Here is an 18,103-nt window from a genome sequence, read left to right as displayed (position 1 = left end):
GGTATTTTTCATTGTAGTGACACCAGCAGAGCGTTCAGAAACCATGGGAAAGCAAAATATCGTTGCCCCACTGTGACCTCCAGAAGTTGGCATCAGCCGAAATTGAGTGAGACTGTTTGAAATTGTTTAGCAAATAAAATGAAGGCCTTGCCCTTCATATTGTTTCGTAACTCCCTAAGAGAAACTATAGACAAAGACAAAACAACAAAGATTTTTATAAAAGTATAAATTGTAGTAGGATGAGTCAAAGACGTAGGAGCAGTAAACGTAAACAATAAGGAACCGAGATCTGCACCATTTAAGTCTATTTATAGTGAAAATAGCTTATTCCATAACCTTTGAGCTAGACGTTAACTGGCTTTGAAATTCAACTCAACTGGAAATTATGTTCAAGACCAAACCAAGGGTTATTGTAGTAAGAGAGACTAAAAACCCTCTTTAGTGTAATCAGGAACTATTCTGAGAAATAAAACAACAAATAACAATTTAAATAAAAGGGTACCTACTATTTTAAGTACATATGAAAACTGATCATAAAATAATTGAATAAAAAATGTTTTACATATAAACGTTCCTAAGACCTTTTTTGGAAATAAGTATTAATAACTAAATAGAGCAATAACCGTGTAAAGTCAGAGCAGACCTGTCTGCCCTTTAAAACAGTATCTAAGTTACTGTATACATCAAAAATAAATACAGCTTTCAATCTTCTTCGTAAGTTTGTAAACAAAATAGGTCTTCTGGTCATACAAGAATAAAATAAAATTGAAATACCTGATTATTCCTGAAAAATAGTCACCTGATGCTTGTTAGGTAAACAACATAAGGAAAATGAGAATACCATGGCTGAAACCATCAACCTGTTCCTTCTGGTGAGGTTTTAGGGAGGAATATGGATTTCTGAACCGTTGATGAAGCCTCGTTCTCCGACGAAGTAAGCATCCTTCCCCTCATTTCATGCTATCTTGATCGTTGGCCACAACTTGTTCCTTCTTTCTATGTCTTCCGGGCTGAGATGCTCGGCGAAACGCATACCATGGCTCTGAAGGAAGGCGTTCTTCCTAGCAGCTTTCCAGACAGCATCCCTGTAGAATCTGGCAGTGAATAGGATGATGATACCCATAGGTCTTGAATCGTTTTGCTGTTGCTTCTTGCCGAGGCGATGCACAACGTCGATGGTATCACCAACTTTGTTCTTCTCTGCAGGCAAAACTTCTTGGCAGATGCGGATAGCCTCTCCTCGCACATCTTCATTCTCCACCTCTGGCAAGCCGTAGAGTCTCAGGTTCCATTTTCTTGTGTATTGTTCCAGATCAGTGAGACGTCTATGGTAGACATTGTTATTCTTTTCCACCCTTTCCACATTTTTTTCAACTTTTGCCACTCTCGTATTCACATCCTTGATTTAACCACATACAAACTCCACAGTCTTTTTCAAGCCTTCGATAACCATGGTGTTCGCGCCTACCATTTTCTCAATGTCGTCACACCTGGAGTTGATGAGTAAGGAGAGGGTAGCCACGATGTCAGAGTTCATGTTAGGTTTTTTGGAGGGTGGAGGTTTGCACGGAGTAACTGGTAAAGAGGGGAATTCGTCATCGTCATCTTCAACAGCATTCGAAAGCATGATATTATCCATGGGCCAAGCGTAGTTATGGCAGTTGTCTATAAGCACGTTTCTCTCTTGTTGATTAGCAATAGAACGGCTAACTTCTTCCTTTCTTTTTTTGTCACGACTTTGCATGGACACGCTGAAATAAATGATCCAATTATCATTCCAGTCACAGGAAAGGTCTTATATTTTGAACAAATAAAAATAGTAATGACTGTAAACTTTTTTTTTTCACAATCTTTCTGAAGTTTGGTAAGGAGCTCAGTAAAAAAACGTCTGTTCAAGCCGCCATCTTGGCTCCTTTTCCAGTCAATTTGAGTAATGTTATTGTGTATTCTACGTAATGACGTAGTTTTACGTTATTACGCAATGACATCACAATGTCATTTAGCAACTTTTAGCAACAAATCAACCTGCCTCTAGCAACTTACCCTGAAAATTAGCTGGCAACACTGCACCCTATACAGAACCAATCAGTTGATATCATCGAGAACTATAGTATCATCATAAATCACGCGATGTGAATCAGACAGAGGGGTGCCAGGTTCAAAACAACATTTCATATGGTAATTTCCAAGTAGGCAAAATGTATCAACCACAGTCATTTTCATTTTCACATTCTGGTGTGTATTTAAACTCCTAGCCAATGCTTACACCGTTCACATAATTTTAAAATAATGACAGGGTGTGTGCAAGTGCACACTTCTGAAAAGGGGTGGAGAATTAGGATGTTGCCTACAGTACATTCAGAAAGTATTCAGACCCCTTGAGTTTTTCCACATTTTGTTACGTTACAGTCTTATTCTAAAATGGATTAAGTTGATTACACACTATACCCCATAATTACAAAGCAAAAACAGATTTTTATACATTTTTGCCCCCCAAAAAAATCACATTTACATAAGTATTCAGACCCTTTACTCAGTACTTTGTTGAAGCACCTTTGGCAGTGATTACAGCCTCGAGTCTTCTTGGGTATGACGCTACAAGCTTGGTTCACCTGTATTTAGGGAGTTTCTCCCATTATTCTCTGCAGATCCTCTCAAGTCAGGTTGGATGGAGATGCTTCGCCACTCAAGGACAGAGACTTGAAAATCGAAGAGGTCTGAATACTTTCCGAATGCACTGTATGTTCCTCAACATGAAGGTGCGCTTGATCACTCGCTTTAAGAAATTAAATGACTGGTATAGGTTTTATGGTGGAAAATCCCCCTATCCTTTGTTTATGCCAATCAAATGAGAAGACAATTGGGATGAAAGGAACTGATAGACAAAGTCATGACCTAATGTGGCTTATGTGGATAGATTAGGCCAGTGGTTCCCAACCAGGAATCAATATCCAAAGTGAGTACTTAGAAAGACTAATTTTATATGATAATATGACTACATTTAAAATGCATATGAGACGGTTCTTTCTGGGCATTATTGGCAGAGCAAGATGTGATCGGGGCTATAATGACCCAAAAAGTTGAGAACCACTAGACTAGGAAAGTATTAGATATTACATATGTTTCATCACCTGTCTCTGGTGCCATTTCAGACTAGTTATGGCCATGCAAATCACAACTTCCTACCCATAACCGTCTTTACATTCCCTATAAGAAAATAATTGAGTGTAAGCAAAGTAACTCTACTAGTCATGAATTATGATAGATAATTATGTGTCCTATGTATCAGTTGTCATTGTCTTGTTTTTCTTTACAGATGCCTGACTAGAGGCGCGAAAGCGCCTACACCCCTGCCATCGACTTGGGTTGGTGAGAAAATTGTTCTGTTCAGTTCTAGTCAACTTAATTTAACCAGGATAGTCCACTCAGTAACAATTGTCACTACTCTCTAGTAAGTACTGGGAGAGCAGACGCTTCCCTCTGTAGCAGAAGTTGTGCCCAGCTGCAGTGATGCACCTCCTCCACATCCATCAGCTTAAATAAAGGAAGGTGGCGTATGTTGAGGCCTGGAAGGTGTTGAGGGAGCTACTCCACATGCCTGCAGTAGAACTGGAATGTCTTCAACCCAACACAATCTGCAGTATGTGTGGAGTTTTGGAGGAGGCTGATCTATGGTCCTGTGGGTATTGTGGCTCAGATAAGTATTTCTGTGCCACCTGTGCTGTGAGAAAACACAGCACTCCCAACATTCTCCACCAGTTTGATTTATGGAAGGTAATGTATTTTAAGTTATGTCAAAAAAATTGCTTCCCAGTCCCAAAAAATTGCTTCCCAGTCCAAAATGTTGGATCATGTATAGGGCTGTGGCGGTCATGAAATTTCGTCAGTCGGTTTATTGTCAATCAAATAACTGTGGGTCTCACGGTAATTGACCGTTAATTAACATAAACACATTAACATCTTCTGGCTTCCACACAAGCCACTGATGCTGACCTTTGGAACATCTACATTTTAAAAAGTAATAAATCCATGTAATATATAGCCTACACCATCACAATAAATCCATAATGTGTTTTTGACAGGTCTAAAGAAGCATGATATTAAGAAAATGTAGCCTATTTCAGAAGAACAGAATAGCATACTGTTGAGTTCTTAGGTTGTGTCCTGATCTGGCTATGCCAATTGGCTGTGGGCTACACTAGTTAATTTAGCAGACAAGATTTGTTTCGAAATCCGGGACATTATTATATAGTATGAAGAATACAAATGAATAAAGCTGAATAAAATAGAAAATATATTTTCTCCAAGTGATTTGAGGGAGTGCGCACATGCAGCTATTCTGTGTTAAGTGGTTAACAAAAAAACAAGTATTCCTGTATGCTTTTTTTAGTTATTAATATAACTTTAGTTGTTCTACAAACATTGGGCTATATGTTTTGATTTTAATACATTGTAAGGCTGAATGATGCGACTGTAATGATGATTTGAAAAAAGTTGCATGAAAGGTATGAGCTCTGCTTTGGTTTTTGCGCAGGCTGTACACACTACATCAGTCACTCATTCACAATTTAATAATAATGCCTAGAATTTCAAGGCGGCATCCATTATTAAGTGATTGTCAAATTGTGAATGAGTGACTGATGTAGTGTGTACAGCCTGCGCAAAAACCAAAGCAGAGCTCATACCTTATAGCCCAACGTTATTTTTTTTTTTAAAGCCATTGTTTCTTATGGTGGTCCTCATTCACAAGTGCTAATATATAATTCACAAGTTATAGGCTAATCAGACTATTCTTGATTTAATTGTGGCTTTACATATACTAAATAATATATGTGTGAAATTCGTTTTGATTTTAAATGAACCATTATCATGTAACTGTCTCAAAACGGGCAGGGGGAAAAATACGTAATCTCGTTCATTTTCATGCCAGCCAGGTAGGCTATACACCTGTTGTAAATTCAAGCAATGCGCTTAATATTTGCTTAATATTAGGAAGGTTGAGAAAAAAATATATAGTACAGCACAAATACAGTTTCTAAAAAAAGTTACAGTTCCCTGCAGCGGTAAGGTAAATGTGACAAAATCTGTCGTGCCAAGCACCGAGTTGATTTCAGATTTTCTTACAACTTGTGTAATGAAATATTCCCTTGATTGTGTCATCTACTTATTTCATTGTATTGTGCACACTACGCTGTATTCCTGCTCAAATTACAAATTTGATTTAGATTTCATTTGATCTAGTTTACCATAACCCTGTTCACTCTTTTGTTATTGTAAGAATATTCAAAGATAAATACACAACACATAGGTCAAGAGGGAATTAATTATCAATGGAAATAGGGTCAGGGACACGGGAGGAATTTCAGTCCAGGACTTATAGCTACATGTGGCAAGTTCTCATCGGTCCAAATTGTCTATACATTGAGCCTGAAATTAAATGGGATACTTGTTATTTGGCCCAATTTTACTGCAAGGAATTCTAATTGGTCAACCACAGGCTAGGGTTGGATTATAAACTACATTCTGTCACTTTGTTCAGGGGAGAAAACTATGAGGAAAGGGAAGAATGACCATCTACTTCCCAGCATAACAACTATGATTTGTTCTTTATTTAAAAAATTTTATTTCACCTTTATTTAACCAGGTAGGCCAGTTGATAACAAGTTCTCATTTACATCTGTGACCTGACCAAGATAAAGCAAAGCAGTGCGACAAAAACTACAACACAGAGTTACACATTGGATTAACAAATGTACAGTCAATAACACAATAGAAAAATATGTTTACAGTGTGTGCAAATTAAGTAAGGAGGTAAGGCATTAAATAGGCCTATAGTGGCAAAGTAATTACAATTAAGCAATTTACACTGGAGTGATATATGTGCAGATGAGGATGTGCAAGTAGAAATACTGGTGTGCCAAAGAGCAGAAAAACAAAATATGGGGATGAGGTAGGTAGTTGGTTGGATGGGCTATTTACAGATGGGCTGTGTACAGCTGCAGCGATCGGTAAGCTGCTCTGACAGCTGACGCTTAAAGTTAGTGAGGGAGATATAAGTCCACAACTTAAGTGATTTTTGCAATTCGTTCCAGTCTTAGGCAGCAGAGAACTGTAAGGAAAGGCGGCCAAAGAGGTGTTGGCTTTGGGGATGACCAGTGAGATATACCTGCTGGTGCGCGTGCTACGGGTGGGTGTTGTTATCATTGATCATCCTTGAGATGTTTCTACAACTTGATTGGAGTCCACATGTGGTACATTTAATTGATTGGACATGATTTTGAAAGGCACACAGTTGACAATGGATTGTCAAGGCAAAAACCAAGCCATGGGGTCGAAGGAATTGTCTGTAGAGCTCCGAGACAGGATTGTGTTGAGGCACAGATCTGGGGAAGGATACCAAAAAAACTCTGCAGTATTGAAGGTCCCCAAGAACACAGTGGCCTCCATTATTTTTAAATTGGAGAAGTGTGTAACTAACGAGACCCTTCCTAGAGCTGGCCAGACGGAAGCCACTCCTTGGTAAAAGGCACATGACAGCCAGCTTGGAGTTTGCCAAAAGGCACCCAAAGGACTCTCAGACCAACGATAAACAATATTCTCTGGTCTGATGAAACCAACATTGAACTCTTTGGACTGAATGCCAGGCGTCACGTCTGGAGGAAACCTGGCACCATCCCTACGGTGAAACATGGTGGTGGCAGCATCACACTGTGGGGATGTTTTTCAGTGCCAGGGACTGGGAGACTAGTCAGGATCGAGGGAAAGATGGGCATTGCTATGGTGACCAGTGAATTGAGATAAGGCAGAGCTTTCTTTACCTAGCAAAGACTTGTAGATGACATGGAGCCAGGGGGTTTGGCGACAAATATGTAGTGAGGACCAGCCAATGAGAGCATACAGGTTGCAGTGGTGGGTAATATATGGGGCATTGGTGAAAAAAATGGATGGCAGTGTAATAGACTGCATCCCATTTGCTGACTAGAGTGTTGGAGGCTATTTTGTAAATTACATCGCCGAAGTCGAAGATTGGTAGGATAGTCAGTTTTACGAGGGTATGTTTGGCAGCATGAGTGAAGGATGTTTTGTTGCGAAATAGGAAGCCGATTCTAGATTTAATTTTGGATTGGAGTTGCTTAATGTGAGTCTGGAAGGAGAGTTTACAGTCTAGCCAGACACCTAGGTATTTGTAGTTGTCCACATATTCTAAGTCAGAACAGTCCAGAGTAGTGATGCTAGTCGTGCTAGTCGTGCGGGCGGGTGCGGGTGGCGATTGGTTGAAGAGCATGCATTTAGTTTTACTAGCATTTAAGAGCAGTTGGAGGCCACGGAAGGAGTGTTGTATGGTGTTGAAGCTCGTTTGGGGTTTGTTAACACAGTGTCCAAAGAAGGGCCATAAATATATTTAATGATTTACGTTCCCCAGTTTCTGTGTTGTTTAGGGTTTGTTTGTGTTTGTATGTGTGTATTTCAGGAAATGGCTTCCTGGATTCCAAGCAGCTGATTGGTCAGTCCCATCGATGTTTGGAGCTCTGAACCCTCCCTCTCGTCAGGGGAAAACAGCTGTTTTCAATTACCAATTCCTTCTCCAGCTGGATAAAAGCCGGTGTTCCTTTGTCAGGAGAAGAGAGAGCTTCTTTGATGTCCTGTTTTGGTTGTTGCCCAGTAACAGTTTTGTTGAATGTGTTTTGTTGCAGCTACTTCTGAGGTATGTGTATACCTAAAGGACTGTGTTTTTGATTATTGAAAATGTTAACTTTGTTAGTAATTATTCTGTTTTTGTTCCCAGGGGGGAAGGCACCTTGGGAGTGCTTAGGCAAGAGGCCTGCGGGCGTACAGAACTCGTAGTGTGCATAGACCGTAAATACTATGTAAGATCTGGGCCGGACCACACCCTGTATTTTGGTTAGCGCGCCAGGGGGTGCTAAAAGGTTAGGTAAGTAGTGGGTAGGCAGGTAAGGTAGGAGAGGGGCTCTTTAACTTTAAATTTCTTTGCTTTGGTTCCATCCAGCCCCTTTTCCCCCACATCACCATGTTAAGGAAATAAATTACCTGTAAACGGTAATATTCTCTGCCTCTGTCATCCTTACCCACACCTACAATCACATACCTCTTTCACTCCACGGGGAGTTGAGTGTAGCAGGGTGTTGCGTTCCCCCCTCCAAGAGGCGTACGTAATAAATATATTTTTCTCCCTCTGATTTGCTTTGGTCTGTTATTGAAGAATATCAACTGCTAACATTATGATAAAAATATGGAGTCATTTTGAAAGTTCTTAAGACATCGGATGTGATGTTTAGCAATGCAATCTAAGAAATTGAATGTCTCATTTCAGGAAGAGCTCATGGTGTCTGGGTGCAGTTTTGCAGCTGTTAGCTGGAACCTGTCACCCTGATCTGCCACAAACAGCCGTTTCAGTGGACCTCCTGCGCCAGTCTGCAGCCCTTCAGCTGGAGTGTGGTGTGTCTTTGAGAGATATTACCTTGGCTTTCCATAAATCCAATACATGCTGGAAGTTATTGTATTTTAAATTGGAAATCAAACCATACATGCAAGTGTTTCACTAAGAGGAGTAGTTAATCTCCACAGTTGAGCTCTACCGGAAGCTCACAATTGAGTCATCCCTAATCATTTTGTAGAATTCATTTTAAGAAAAAAGGTCATCAAGTTATTGCAGCTGATGCACTATTTGGCCCCCATGAAAATATTGTCTGCCTCCAGAATTGACTGCTTTGTAGGAGGAGTATCAGACATTTTGAAGGGGCTGTGTCTCACAATCAGTTTCACTAGCCCTCTTCTGTGTGACATGTGTGATGTGTTTCTTCACTCATGCTTATTCACTTTATTTTACAGGGGTACCCAGAATTTCAAGCCGGGGATGCGCTGCGATCCAGAAACTGGATATAACTGGTGTGTTTGGGATGGCGTGCAGGCACGAGCATCCACTGAAGTTCCTGAACCTGAAAAGAGGAGAGAAGTACAGTGCCTTGCGAAAGTATTCGGCCCCCTTGAACTTTGCGACCTTTTGCCACATTTCAGGCTTCAAACATAAAGATATAAAACTGTATTTTTTTGTGAAGAATCAACAACAAGTGGGACACAATCATGAAGTGGAACGACATTTATTGGATATTTCAAACTTTTTTAACAAATCAAAAACGGAAAAATTGGGCGTGCAAAATTATTCAGCCCCCTTAAGTTAATACTTTGTAGCGCCACCTTTTGCTGCGATTAAAGCTGTAAGTCGCTTGGGGTATGTCTCTATCAGTTTTGCACATCGAACATGCACAAAGAACATTTTCAGTTCTTTCCACAGATTCTCGATTGGATTCAGGTCTGGACTTTGACTTGGCCATTCTAACACCTGGATATGTTTATTTTTGAACCATTCCATTGTAGATTTTGCTTTATGTTTTGGATCATTGTCTTGTTGGAAGACAAATCTCCGTCCCAGTCTCAGGTCTTTTGCAGACTCCGTCAGGTTTTCTTCCAGAATGGTCCTGTATTTGGCTCCATCCATCTTCCCATCAATTTTAACCATCTTCCCTGTCCCTGCTGAAGAAAAGCAGGCCCAAACCATGATGCTGCCACCACCATGTTTGACAGTGGGGATGGTGTGTTCAGCTGTGTTGCTTTTACGCCAAACATAACGTTTTGCATTGTTGCCAAAAAGTTCAATTTTGGTTTCATCTGACCAGAGCACCTTCTTCCACATGTTTGGTGTGTCTCCCAGGTGGCTTGTGGCAAACTTTAAACGACACTTTTTAGGGATATCTTTAAGAAATGGCTTTCTTCTTGCCACTCTTCCATAAAGGCCAGATTTGTGCAATACACAATCTATTTTAGCTATAATAATACATTAGATAATGTATTGAATTTTTATCCACCACAATGTAAGAGTTTCATGAATTGCTTGATACGGTCTTATGAATGGCTTGAATCTGATTCCTCCATACCTGCTTTGTAATCATGAGTAATGTTTTACACAAATTCTAAAAAGAACTGCTACACTAAATTATTTTGACATTTAGATAAACAGTCCCGATCTGAAGGTTGGACACCACATTTGCAGTCCAGGACTTTCATGCCTATGCTCATAATGCTGACGGTCAGGTAATTAAACCTTTGATTTATAATTTATTCTGTTAAACACCACTTTAGTTGCAGACAGTTACACTAAGTGTTAAGAAACAGCTAGTTGTAATTTGTCCTAGTCCCTTAATTAATCATCATCACCCACTGTAATGCTCATTGATTTCTGATTGTACATTAAATGTCAGGTCACTGATGGTACCAAGTATTTGACTGGTAGTGGGCTTGCTGACGGAAAACAGATGGAGAGGTTGTGGTCCAACCTTAGAACATTTGGGAAGAGCACAAAAGAGATGATACCTTCTCATCGTATTGATGCCTTCACCTTGCCTTCTAAAATGCTGCCAGGGTCAGAGAGAAACAAGATATAAACGTGTAACAGGAAATCAGTTAGGTATTGAGATGACTCAGAATTGTGTTATAATATCATTTTGCAACAAAAAAAAAACTCAGATGTATTTTAAACTTCATGTGTTATAGCACCGGCAATACAACTCTGTCGGCAGAAGGCCATGAAGGAGGAAACCAAGGAAAAGTTGGTGGTACATGTGTCGTGTTTTGCACATCATTTTTGTTTATATGTATTGATCCTTTTCTGCCCATTCGGTCAGATTAATTGGAAGCATCGCTTCAGTAGCTGGAGGCAAGGCTTTCTCCTACAGAGCTCCTCTTTATGGAATGGTTTGCCAATGTGATAGAATCAGACTGTCTCAACCTTCAAGTATAGACTGAAGACTTCTCTCTTCTGTCAGTCCTATGATTGAGTCTGGCCCATGGGTGGGAAGGTGAATGGAAAGGTACTAGCCCCCATAACCCACCCCACCCATAAACTTTTACTTCCTAAAACATGAAAGCCATCTGACCATAGTCTTGAAGTGTTTGCACCCTGTATAGCCATTATGGTCTTTACCTGACCCTGATGGTCATCAATGAACGTTTCCTGTTCTGATTATCCATCAGCATGCACACCCTGAACCACATGTATTCCGCTTCTGAATTGCTTGCTCTTTGGGGGTTTAGACAGGGTATCTGTAAAGCACTGTGATGCTGTTTTACAACTGATGATTTAAAAAATGTAAAAAATTTGATTTGATGATGAAATCCTTACTGTGGTTCCACTGACAATTTTATGTTTATTCAAATTCCTAACATTGTCCATACAATATTTTTCCCTCGCTTGTGAGTAGGGGTGTTTTGGTGACAGCGGCGGTCTTGAAGGCTGTCAAATTCCATGTGATCATTTAGTCACGGTAATTAGGCTTTTCCAAGCTCTGATGCTACTGATGGTCATTAGTAGCCTACCAAACTTGCTAATTGCCTGGTACTCAGCACTCTATTGTCCCTCTAATCACTCTGACATCAATGCATATGTAGTAAAAAATCTAATCAAACACTAAATGAGAGCCCATGAGCTCATGTTGTGCAATATTTCTATGGGCTATGCAATTGTGTGACAAAAAAGTGATAAATAAAAATAGGTCCCATCAGCTTCAATAGGCTAGGCCTACTATATTTATTTCTCAACTAATATTAAGCACATTACTCATCTTTACAACAGGAGTATAGCCTACCTGGCTGGCATGAAAATGAACCACAAGAAAAGTGTCCTCTATTTGTTATTTGAGTGTGGAGATGACATGTGGTTTTTCCCCCGCCCCTGTATCGCGACAGTTGCATGATAATGGTCCCTTCTAAATCAAAACGAGACAAGATTAAATCAAGAATAGTCTGATGGGTGACAATATTAGCCTATCACTTATGAAATATATATTAACTCTTGTGAATGATGCCCAGCGTAAGTCAAGAAACAATGCCTTTTTTTTTTTTTTGCAACCTTTTTCGAATCATAGTTTAACACCATCTAGCCTATATGTTTTGATAAGGTTTGTATCACAACTAATGTGGCCAAATAACTTCTTCAAATGAAGTAAATTACAGGTGTAGAGCCAAAATGGCATACATACACAGTGCGTAGGTTAAGTTTGGGAAGATAATTTTCAGCAAAAAAATGCACCTTTTAACGTTTTCATCTTTTGTGTCAGGCTCATTGATTAAAGTTTTTGGGATGCTAGTGGTTGTATTAATTTGGGATCTATCTCATCCCAAGGAAGCCAAGTGATGCTGCATAACATGTGCCTTAGGGCAGCGGAGGAGCGGCACCTTATAGAGGCAGACCTACCCAATGGCCTTTTTTATTGCCAGAGAGAGCTGATGCTTTTTTGAGAAGGCCCTTGTTTCTCTTGGGCATTGTGAGGCCGAGCCAACACACTTTCACCTGGTTGCCATTAGGAACATCTTCCATTAGGAATACCCCCCCCCCCCTCACACACACAATTTTCTCAAGGCTTAAAAATACTCCTATTAACCTGTCTCCTCCCCTTCATCTACACCGATTGAAGTGGATTTAACAAGTGACATCAATAAGGGATCATAGCTTTCACCTTGATTCACCTGGTCAGTCTATATCACTGAAAGAGCAAGTGTTCTTACTGTTTTGTATACTCAGTATCTATAGTACCAGTCAAGTTTGGATATACCTACTCATTCAAGGGTTTTTCTTTTTTTTGACTGTTTTCTACATTGTAGAATAATAGTGACGACATCAAAACTATGAAATAACACATATGGAATCATGTAGTAACCAAAAAAGTGTTAAACAAATCAAAACATATTTGAGATTCTTCAAAGTAGCCAGCCGTTGCATTGATGACATTTTGGCACACTCTTGGTATTCTCTCAACCAGCTTCATGAGGTAATCACCTGGAATGCATTTCAGTTAACAGCTGTGCCTTGTTAAGTTAATTTGTGGAATTCCTTTCCTTAATGTGTTTGTGTTGTGACAAGGTAGGGGTGGTATACAGAAGATAGCCCTATTTGGTAAAATACCAAGTACATATTATGACAAGAACAGCTCAAATAAGCAAAGAGAAATGACAATCCATCATTACTTTAAGACATGAAGGTCAGTCAATGAGGTCAATGTCAAGAACTTTGAACGTTTCTTCAAGTGCAGTCGCAAAAACCATCAAGCGCTATGATGAAACTGGCTTTCATGAGGACCGCCACAGGAAAGGAAGACCCAGAGTTACTTCTGCTGCAGAGGATAAGTTCATTAGAGTTAAATGCACCTCAGATTGCAGCCAAAAATAAATGCTTCACAGACATATCTCATCATCAACTGTTCAGAGGAGACTGCGTGAATCAGGCCTTCATGGTCGAATTGCTGCAAAGAAACCACTACTAAAGGACACCAATAAGAGACTTTCTTGGGCCAAGAAACACGAGCAATGGACATTAGACCGGTGGAAGTCTGTCCTTTGGTCTGATGAGTCTTTGTGAGACGCGGTAGGTGAACGCATGATCTCTGCATGTGTGGTTCCCACCGTGAAGCATGGAGGAGATGTGATGGTGTGGGAGTGCTTTGCTGGTGACACTGTCAGTGATTTATTTAAAATTCAAGACAGACTTAACCAGCATGGCCACCACAGCATTCTGCAGCAATATGCCATCCCATCTGGTTTGCACTTAGTCCCACCATCATTCGTTTTTCAACAAGACAATGACCCAACACACCTCCAGGCTGTCGAAGGGCTATTTGACCAAGAAGTCCTGCATCAGATGACCTGGCTGCCACAATCACCCGACCTCAACCCATTTGCGATGCTTTGGGATGGGTTGGACTGCAGAGTGAAAGAAAAGCAGCCAAAAAGTGCTCAGCATATGTGGGAACTCCTTTAAGACTGTTGAAAAGCATTCCAGGTGATGCTGGTTGAGAATGCCAAGGGTGTGCAAAGCTGTCATCAAGGAAAAGGGTGACTGCTTTGAAGAATATAAAATATAAAATCTATTTTTATTTGTTTTAACACTTTTTTTGGTTATTACATGATTCCATATGTGTTATTTCATAGTTTTACGTCTTCACTAGAAAATAGTAAAAATAAAGGAAAAACCCTTGAATGAGTAGATGTGTCAACTTTTGACTTGTACTTTACATAAAATACAAGAAAATCACATTTTTGACTGCACTGCCCCTTGTCTGTCGCCAGGCAAGCCAAAACTCCACCGATGCAAAACCTGCAGATTAGAAGGTCTTTGTCGGTTGTATTTTTAACCAGCAACTATCAGGAAATAACGCGTCACACTTTTACAGTGTTAGTTTCATCAGCTGTTGTGATATGATACAAAACACGGGAAACAGAATTTTGACTGCACTGGGCCTTGAATATTACTTTCTTGTGAATATTTTGGTTCAAATTCCCAATGGCATAAGGTCCAACCCCCTGCAGAAAATGCCAGTAAATTCAAATGGAATTTTATTGAAGGTTTGTGACACACAAGATGTTTTCGGTGATGGGTTTTTTAGATGTTGTCTAAGTGTGATAGCATCGTCGGATACACGGCTATGGTCTTCCCTGCTGACCTTCTCTGACCAGCCTACTTGTAGGTTGTTCTTTAATTATTCTATTTTGTTAAAATATATAATTGGTTGACTTTTGAATTCCTCCAACAGATCAGAGGAATGACCATTGACAAGGCCATTGCACAGCTTAAGTTCAACGACAGAAAGGGGGCAAAGACAATGTTGTGTCTTTGGCTATGCCGGATTAAGTGATATGACATGCTATTCTATAAAATCCTTTCTCTATAATTAATATTACCTGATTGAGCTAATTATGTAAATGTAATTAACTAGAGAGTCGGGGCACCACAAAATAATATTTATAGAGCTGTTATCTTCCGAATAAACTCTTAAAGACCTAGTAATATTTTACATCAATAGGAGTCAATATTAATCGTCATCTTAATTCAGTCTCATCTGAAAGTTGTAAATTCTTGCTTATCTTCACGAACTCTGGCTAACAAGTTGAATCAGCAATACAAAATTGGGTTTCATTATTTATTTACTAAATACCTAACTAATCACACAGAATTACATATACACAGAATTAATCATACCTTGATTACAAATTACGTCATAAAGGAAAACGTCCCTAGCGGGCGGAACAGATATGACAGCTGGTTACACAAAAGAAAAGGGCTGGGTTTGAGTGAAAGAGCGGGAAGACTGAGGACCAAAGGAAGAAGCTGTGCTATTGTAAATATAGTATTTTATGCATTCTAAATTACCGCCCATTTGGAAAAGGAAAATGCATAAATATTTACTCTGAGCTGCGCTTCGGTAGGTTGGTGGTAGATGGAAGGCCGTGTTGCCAAACCGAGTCCTTTGTCCTTTGAAGAATGTCTCTGGTGGTCAATTGGATACATCGTAGTAACGTCGTTGTGTGATAGTCGGGATAAGCTGTCTGTTCCTTCCTAACCCTCGTTTGCAGCTGCTGTTGCTGCTAACTCAATGGCTAGGAGGTATCACTTCTGTAGTGAATAAGAGTTCGAAGTTCATACCATTCGCAACCAAAGCTCACGCTGATGTTGGCTTCGTTCTGTAGTTAATATCTGAACCATTCTGACATCGGACCGTCGTCCTCACATCCTCGGAACAGGAGGTTACATTTTAGTCAAGGGCTTATTTATTGGAGAGAGAAAAGGGGTGTGTCTCATAGTTTACAACCTATGTCTCTTCACGTGGGCGGGCCACTGAGTCGGGCCTAATTCACTCATGAAAACCCAATTCTCACATTTTAGAAGCTAAAATCACAATTCATCCCATCACGAATAATTTTATATTCAAACATTTAAATTGAACAACAATTACATATGTTCAATTGGTTGGATTACCAGAATGTAGTTCATTTCCCCCCACCTTCTAATGCTCCCAGAATATCAATGTTAACCAAGGGGTTTTCAAATTTCACATCAGTAGGGTAGAGAGAGGAAAAAAGGGGGAAGAGGTATTCATGACTGTCATAAACCTACCCCCAGGCCAACGTCATGACAACAATGTGGTGTGTTTTAACACCTCTAATTTATCCTTGTACGACTGTCAACAGCATGCTTTTAAATCAAATTTAATCAAATTATATTTGTCACATGCGCTGAATACAACAGGTATTAGACCTTACAGTGAAATGCTTACTTAGCCCTTAACCAACAATAAGTGCTAAATAGAAAATAAAAGTAACAAATAATGAAACAGCAGCGGTAAAATAACAATAGCGATGCTATATACAGGGTGTACCGGTACAGAGTCAATGTGTGGGGGCTGTGGTTAGTTGAGGTAATATGTACATGTAGGTAGAGTTAAAGTGACTATGCATAGATAATAAACAGAGTAGCAGCATTGTAAAAGAGGGGTCTGGGTAGCCCTTTGATTAGCTGTTCAGCAGTCTTATGGCTTGGGGGTCGAAGCTGTTAAGAAGCACTTTGGACCTAGACTTGGTGCTCTGGTGGCAGAGAGAACAGTCCATGACTATGGTGGCTGGAGTCTTTGGCAATTTTTAGGGCCTTCCTCTGATACCGCCTGGTATAGGTCCTGGATGACAGGAGGCTTGGCCCCAGTGATGTACTGGGCCTTACGCAATACCCTCTGTAGTGCCTTGTGGTCAGAGGCCGAGCAGTTGCCATACCAGGCAGTGAGGCAACCAGTCATGATGGAGTTATAGAAGCTTTTTGAGGATCTGAGGACCTATGCCAAATCAATTCAGTCTCCTGATGGGGAATAGGCTTTGTCGTGCTCTCTTCACGACGGTCTTTGTGTGTTTGGACCATAATAGTTTGTTGGTCATGTGGACAACAAGGAACTTAGTTTCCTATTTTTGCAAAACAATACACTATTTTCTTTAGGCTTGTGATATGCTAATGTACTGTAGTTCTATAGTTACAGTATACTGACAACATCCACTGGTATGACTTAGTCAGTGTTTGAGCACTGTCTTCCATTCATGTTATACATTGTTTTAACATTTTTTTTTTATCTTGCAGGCCCAGGAGATGGCAGTCCATAACAAGTCCAATTTATATGTTGGTAAGTGTCAACTTTAGAGCATCTTCTTGAAATCTTACACATACACGTAACCTCTTGTTAGAATCATCTCTAAAAGTATGACATAAATTGCCCATGTGTGACCTAAATAGCATGATTGAATTTCTAATGTAAATTGTTTTAGCAGAAGGTTAGAACAAGTTGTGATGATCATCAAAGGGTGTATAGTGCATTTTAATCACATCCTGACTGTTTAAAATTTAAGTCAATGGAAATGTCTTGAAAATCCCAATAGGGATGTAATTTTTGATACCTGAAAAATACCTGTCTTCACTTCAGTGGCTGAGTATGATTTATGCAATTGTAATGTAGAAGTTATTATAGATAAACAAATGGAAACTGAAATCTCTTAATTCTGATGTTTGACATTTAAATGCAATTTCCGGAATGAAAAAAACCCCCGCACATTTATCCCTTTCTCCCTCTCTTCAATGGAATCATTCTCCAAAAAGGGGAAGTACCTGAAACGTATCCGTTTCCATGGCAGAGGAATGTTTGCGATCATGGATAAAGTGTACTGCCACTACTTTGTCAAGCTGGTGGAAGGGCTCCCATCTAAAGTGGAACAGAAGACAGGCTATTTCAATCGCACCATTATCCACACACGATAGGGCAACTAATACACTCTGTTTGTGATGTGATATTTGTCGAAAATAAATAATGTATTATATTTGCTGGATTGTTTTTATGATTATGGCTGTTCTCATTTAGGATTGATTATGCTGGAAAATCATCCAGAAATTGAGACAAGTATGTTTTTGTGTTAAAAGAAATCTTGCGATTACATCCAGCAGTTGTGGAGTAAAAAAAAATGAGTTTTGTTACATACAGCAGATCGGTGCACTGAAATGTATTGTTTTACAGGGTCAGCCATAGTAGTAAGGTGCACCAGGAGCAAATTAGGGATAAAGCGCTTTGCTCAAGGACACATCACCAGATTTCAACCAGTAATTTAACTCCATTTTGCAGTAGCTTGGAGGTAGTTGAACTAAATTAAAATCTTGGTAGTGTTTTCAGTAGTTCATTACTTTGTTGTATGTAGTGCTGTAGCTAACTACTGGAACTACACACATCTT

General features: G+C 39.7%; 1 protein-coding gene across 1 annotated transcript; it reads left to right on the top strand.

Annotated features, from left to right (window-relative positions):
- The first annotated feature begins 10,862 nt into the window (after positions 1 to 10,862).
- On the top strand, positions 10,863 to 17,782 carry LOC149979984 (large ribosomal subunit protein uL22m-like). Its single transcript, XM_090188517.1, has 4 exons — positions 10,863 to 10,886; positions 14,601 to 14,660; positions 16,967 to 17,009; positions 17,466 to 17,782. The coding sequence occupies exons 1-4, from the start codon at positions 10,863 to 10,865 to the stop codon at positions 17,636 to 17,638; spliced, it is 300 nt and encodes a 99-aa protein (XP_090044643.1). The 3' UTR covers positions 17,639 to 17,782.
- Positions 17,783 to 18,103: the final 321 nt, after the last annotated feature.

Source organism: Oncorhynchus mykiss, chromosome 10 (genome assembly GCF_057628025.1).
Source record: "Oncorhynchus mykiss isolate SJ-2025 chromosome 10, ASM5762802v1, whole genome shotgun sequence".
In the NCBI taxonomy this organism is placed as follows: domain Eukaryota; kingdom Metazoa; phylum Chordata; class Actinopteri; order Salmoniformes; family Salmonidae; genus Oncorhynchus; species Oncorhynchus mykiss.
The sequence above is the reverse complement of the archived record's forward strand: the minus strand, read 5'-3'. Positions and strand labels throughout refer to the sequence as shown.